The sequence below is a fragment of the Zea mays genome, chromosome 6, assembly GCF_902167145.1.
Source record: "Zea mays cultivar B73 chromosome 6, Zm-B73-REFERENCE-NAM-5.0, whole genome shotgun sequence".
Classification (NCBI taxonomy): domain Eukaryota; kingdom Viridiplantae; phylum Streptophyta; class Magnoliopsida; order Poales; family Poaceae; genus Zea; species Zea mays.
In genome coordinates, this window is record NC_050101.1 from 135,647,459 (window position 1) to 135,652,930 (window position 5,472).

At 49.5% G+C, this 5,472-nt stretch overlaps 1 protein-coding gene across 2 annotated transcripts; it reads right to left on the bottom strand.

Annotated features, from left to right (window-relative positions):
* Positions 1 to 797: 797 nt before the first annotated feature.
* LOC100384323 (uncharacterized) lies at positions 798 to 4,806 on the bottom strand. Of its 2 annotated transcripts, none has more exons than XM_020539124.2 (2): positions 4,081 to 4,806; positions 798 to 3,928 (listed from the first exon to the last, which is right to left on the bottom strand). In XM_020539124.2, exon 2 carries the CDS (start codon positions 3,506 to 3,508, stop codon positions 998 to 1,000), a length of 2,511 nt encoding a protein of 836 aa, XP_020394713.1. In that variant the 5' UTR covers positions 3,509 to 3,928; positions 4,081 to 4,806; the 3' UTR covers positions 798 to 997. The 2 variants fall into 2 exon arrangements, with proteins under 2 accessions (XP_020394713.1, NP_001349276.1); NM_001362347.1 differs by having other exon boundaries at positions 821 to 3,928; positions 4,049 to 4,693.
* Between the last annotated feature and the right edge of the window lie 666 nt (positions 4,807 to 5,472).

Genomic DNA, 5,472 nt, shown 5'->3' on the forward strand with positions numbered 1-5,472 from the left:
ATTTATTTTGAGCAATTTACTTTGTGTAATTGTATTCCTAGTATTTGCCATGATGACTTAGTGTTTTCTTTCTGTTTTCTAGTTTTTGTGATTTAGCTAGGTAGTTGGATGAAGTTGAGCTCTTGTTTAAGGTTTAATATTCTGCAAGAAATTTAGAGAAGCCCAATTTACCCCACACCCCCTCTTGAGCATCATGATCCTTTCACTCCATTCAAAACAATGTTTTATACGATCATATGTACGTTCTGACAAGTGCCAATCATAGCCTTAGGAATCTATTTAGCCCTTGTATCCCATATTCCCATTAGATGAGATTCCAAAATAATCTAGATTAGGTAGTGTTTGAATGCACTAGAGCTAATAGTTAGCTGCTAAAATTAGCTAAAGACATCCAAATAGTTTAGCTAATAATTCAGTTATCAGCTACTTTTATCAAATTAGCTAATAATTACTTAGCTAATTCCACTAACAAATTTTTAACCAACTACTTGTTAGCTCTAGTGCATTCAAACACCCCCTTAAAAAGCTAAACCAATGGACATATCCCAATTCCTTTAGTTAGAATTCGATTAATCTGGCTCAAAAAGATAAAACGGATCTAGTTCATCTCTTCGTAGGTATGAATTTCTCTTTGACTAGAAACTACCGTAGCATCTGTGCAGCAACTTTTTGCTGAATATGTGATCTCGGCGCCATTGGCGTATGATAGTGTGCTGTATTTACGTTAAGCATGTTGCCGAACTATCTTAGCGAATGAAGGTCGGCTGGTGGGTCGTGACAGAACATGTACAGACATATTTGAGCAAAAGACGATTGCAATAAAGCTACTCACCCTTTTCTAGAACATAAGTAGTTACAAGTGGCAAACAAAATTTCAATAAGATTCACAACTTGGTGTTGTATATGTGAGAAGGGATAGGCTGGGTAGTCACACAAGAGGCATCTCTAGTTTTTGTAACAAACATTTTTTTCAGTGACTGGAACAATTCTATCCAGTTCACCTTCCTTCTGCATTGATTAGCTGCGAGAAGGCGTTACTCGTTGACATGTCGGAGTAGTCGATGGGCACGCGGCTTTGATCTGTACTGCTGATATCCAGGGAGCTAACTCTCTTTGGATTTGAAGGGAGTTCAGAGATCTGATTCATACTGTTGATGTTGGACATGTCTGGACCTGCCTCCTGCAGCTGCAGCACAAACTCCAGGTTCCACAGCACATCCCCCATAGTAGGACGCTCGACACCATACTCTGCAAGGCATTTCTCCACCGTCTCTCCAAACTTCCTCAGTGCTTCAGGCCTGACTGTCCCAGCAATGCGCTGGTCGACAATCTGATCAAGCTCTCCTCTCTTTTGCCACTTGATAGCCCACTCCGCGAGGTTGATCATGTCCCTTGGAAGAGTCGGGTCGATAACCGGCCTCGCACAAATCACCTCAAGCAGCACCACACCAAAAGAGTACACATCTGATTTGTCAGTCAGCTTCTGTCTCCGGAAGTACTCAGGATCAAGGTACCCGAAGCTCCCTTTCACTGCTGTGCTCACATGCGTCTGGTCGAATTCAGGCCCAACCTTTGAGAGGCCAAAATCAGAAACCTTGGCCAAGAGATTTTCATCGAGTAGTATGTTTGCTGACTTGACGTCACGGTGTATGATTGACTGGGCAAAACCGGTGTGAAGGTAGTGGAGCCCTCTTGCTGCTCCTACGCAGATTTCCAGTCTTTTCTTCCAGCTGAGAGGCGGCATATCACCGCCATAAAGATGGCTCTTCAGAGTTCCTTTCTCCATGTATTCATACACCAAGATCATCTCGTTGTGTTCATCACAGTAACCAATGAGCGACACGAGATGACGGTGTCGCAGCCCTGACAGCAATTCAATCTCTGTACGGAACTCCCTCAGCCCTTGGTGGGACTTCTGGTTGCCCCGCTTTACTGCAAGTTTGCTTCCATCCTGCATCACTGCTTTGTAGACCTTCCCAAAGCCTCCAACTCCAATGACCATCTGCTCATCAAAGTGATTTGTCGCATCTTGCAGCACAACAAAAGGAATTCGGTAGCTCGTGTCACCGGTAGTTCCAGACGTAAGAGTGGTCCGACTGGTGGTTCGGCTGCCTGTGGTAAGGAAGCTAAGACCATTGAGGGGTGTCCAAGAACTTGAGGGCCGACTTGGTGCTGGTGGATGTAGCTTGTTTTTTCTCCTGAAGAAGATACAGATAACAATAGCAATGACGACAGCAGCCACAACTCCGAGAACAGAACCCAATATGACACCGAGATGGCTTCTTGCCACTGAAGGTGGTGCCACAATGGAAACAGACCCTGTACTGATGTTCATCTTCATGATCTCCAAGCCATTCAGGATACCATCCGGCGCTGCTATCTTTACAGCAGAAGGCCCAATGCTGACACTGAGCTTACCAGATGGATCACTTGATAGCAAGACAGCATCAATGTAATATGGTGTTGCCAAGTTGCCAAATGCTTTATCGGAGAGATCTAGATCTTTCACCACCGACCAGCTATCCACATATACATCAAACAGGAGCTGATAAGGAGCCTTGCTCACAATGTCACATAAATGGAACCGAATGAGATAGCTTGAACGGGCATCAACATCAAATTGCCACGTCATATTGGACACGGAGCGAGTACTGTTTTGCAACCGCCTTGCAGTATTGTACACACTGTCCGGTGCATCCTCCTCTGTTGCCAATCCGTTCTGAAAATTCAGCTTTCCTGGGAAATTGGCAAGTGTAGTGGGAGTGGAATTTACGAAGGAGCTTTGATCAGTAACCCATGTCCGCCAGAGCGTGTCGTTCTCAGGAGTCACCTTGGGTCCCCCCACGTTGATCCTGTAGAATGTCTGCAGCGGCTGTGTTGACAGCCCAAGATACTGACCGACAGGGTCCAGACTTAGTACCGAGTCGGTTATGAGATCAGGGACAGAGATGACCTCGATAGCATTGACGAAGGCCGGTGTGTTGTTCCCAAGAGGCACAAATGTGAGGATGAGCATGTCCCTGGTAATGTTCAGGGAATACTCCTTGAACACCGGCGAAGAACTACTGGGCGCTGTGAAATTGTCGAGGAGCACGACATCCTGCGTGGACACCTTGAAGGTCGCCGTGGTGAGGTCATAGCTCTGGTATTTGAAGGGGAAGAAGTGAAGGCGGACAAAATGTCGGCCATGGCTCTTGAGCATGAAGGCATAGGACGATGGCACAACGAATATCCTAGCAGTCTGATACAGCATAGCACCTTCAAACCCTGAGACCAAATTCGGCGAGGTGGTCGCGGCGGTGCTCTGGGTCGGGGTCGTCAGGATGGCTGCCCCAGAAGTGTCAGACACGAAAACCCTGTGGTCGACAGTCGCGTCGACCGTGGAGCCGCAGTTGATGAGGTAGTCGTCTGCAGGGGTGAAATCGGCATGGCAGCAGGTGCCAAACAACCAGATGGCCACAGAAAGGGCTAGCACAACCAGTTTGAGACCAACAACTGTGCTATCCATGGCGAGTCCAAGTTGAGCTAGAAGGATGAAGGGGTTACGAATGGCACGGTGATGCAGACAGGCTGGAAGGGCTATGTAAGAGGAAGCAGAAATACTTTGCTTCAGCCTTCAGAGGCGCAGGCAGAGCGCTGAAGCAATGAGACACCCACCCAGGATTGCAAGGACAAACTAGTTTATTTCAGCGACGCAAGTAGAGGGCTTTTGCAATGAGACACAATTCAGGATTGCGAGAGGACGACAGGCAGGAAACAGAGGGGCAAAGGCAGCCACCAGAAGCTGAAATTCTGCTGGGGCTTGAGGAGTTGAGGTGGATCATGGAGGGGCAGGAGCAACCTTGTTCGTCAGGCGAGATTCCAGAGCCTCGCGAAGGACACACTGAGGCTGAGAGGAGAGCTTGTCCACCACCAACAAGATGTCGATCTGCGCAAAAGTTGGGCAGGAAATCGTCAGTTTCTTGTCCAGCACAGGGACAGGACAGGGGGTTCAATTTCAATCCAAACAAAGAGGGAAGTGCAGCAGAAGCCAGAAGGTGAGAATTACAGTCATGTAGTGGGTGGCAGAAAGAAGTTCACCTCCCTCCGTGGTGCGCAGCGGTCCGCAGGCGGCGCCTCCTCCCAGCTGGAAACTGAGCAGAGCAGAAGCTTTCGGCGACGAGCGGAACCCAAGCGCGTGCGTGGTTGCACGGCCCGGGGAACGAATCCGGCCGGACGACCCGGAGGCCCGCGCCGCTGGTGGTAGCGGTAGCGGTAGCGGAGAAGCGAAAGGAGAGGGAAAGCGGTGGCAGCCAGGCGGGCTGCGCGACCACCGCACCGCAGGCTGGATGGCGTGCGGCGGTTTCTTGAAGCCAGGAGCACGCAAGGCGAAGGAGACAGGTGGAAGGACGCGACGCGGACGCCTCGCACCGTCTGCGCTCGTGCCTGCCGAGGGACTGACTGCCTGCCTGCCTTTTTGTTTATGAATGATGACGGTGATGGTGGTTGGGCTAAGAACGGGCGAGAGGAGGAAGAGGTCGCGCGGTGGAGGAACCGGAAAGGGTCAGCCCTCCGGCTGCCGGCCGGAGCATGGTGGCGTTGAGAGGTGACGAGCGGCGGTTTTGCGGAGATGGCGTGTCACGGGAGAGAAGGTAGTAGTACAATGAGATGAATGCGGGCGGGCCAGCCAGCCAGCCGGGGACCGGGGTAGGGTGGAACGCGGCAGAGGGGGCGGGTCCGCGTAGTAGATGACGGAATGGAACAAACAAGAAAGTTGGTGGAGGTTAGCTCTGAGTGGGGCCGGGCAATCTCGTCATCATGATGGTTGATGAAGCCAACGTTTGCTTGCTACGTCTAGGCCGAATTTTTTTGTATTTTAGCCCTTAAACAGAAGTAAAATCACGTTTAAACCTAAAAAAATTTTAAATGCAGGTTTGGACCCTTAGCTCGGCGCCATAGCCTGTGGCGCCGAGCTAACACAGCTCGGCGCCACAGCCTATGGCGCCGAGCTGTGACGTGGCCGCAACGGCTAGTTGCGTCCAGGGCTGACCTGACTCTGACGTGGCGGCGGCGCGGCCTCGTAGCTCGGCGCCACAGATCTTGGCGCCGAGCTACGAATTCCTATAAAAACGCTCGCGCGGCTGGCCGAGAGCAGCTCATTTCATCCCATTTCCAAACTTCGTCAAAATTTCCTGGATTCAAAGATTTGAGTTGGTTCACTTCGTAGACCAAGGTATGATTTTCAACTGATTCCTTTTGTATATTAGGTTGTTAGTTTAATAATTTGTATACACCTATTATATTATCATTTCGATTATTAGTTTGTGTAAACTTATTATAAAGCATAATAGGTACAAGTGATAATTATAATCGTTTATTAGATGAAAGACATGTACCGAGAGGCGTTGTGGCAGAAGAGAGGTCGTCCTCGGGAGTTATATCCGGACGTATCTAGTAAGGATGCTCCTGTTCCTCCTGAACTCCCCGTGCCTA

Excerpts from the sequence above, each read along its gene's own strand:
- LOC100384323 (XM_020539124.2), bottom strand. The coding sequence starts at position 3,508 with ATGGATAGCACAGTTGTTGGTCTCAAACTGGTTGTGCTAGCCCTTTCT.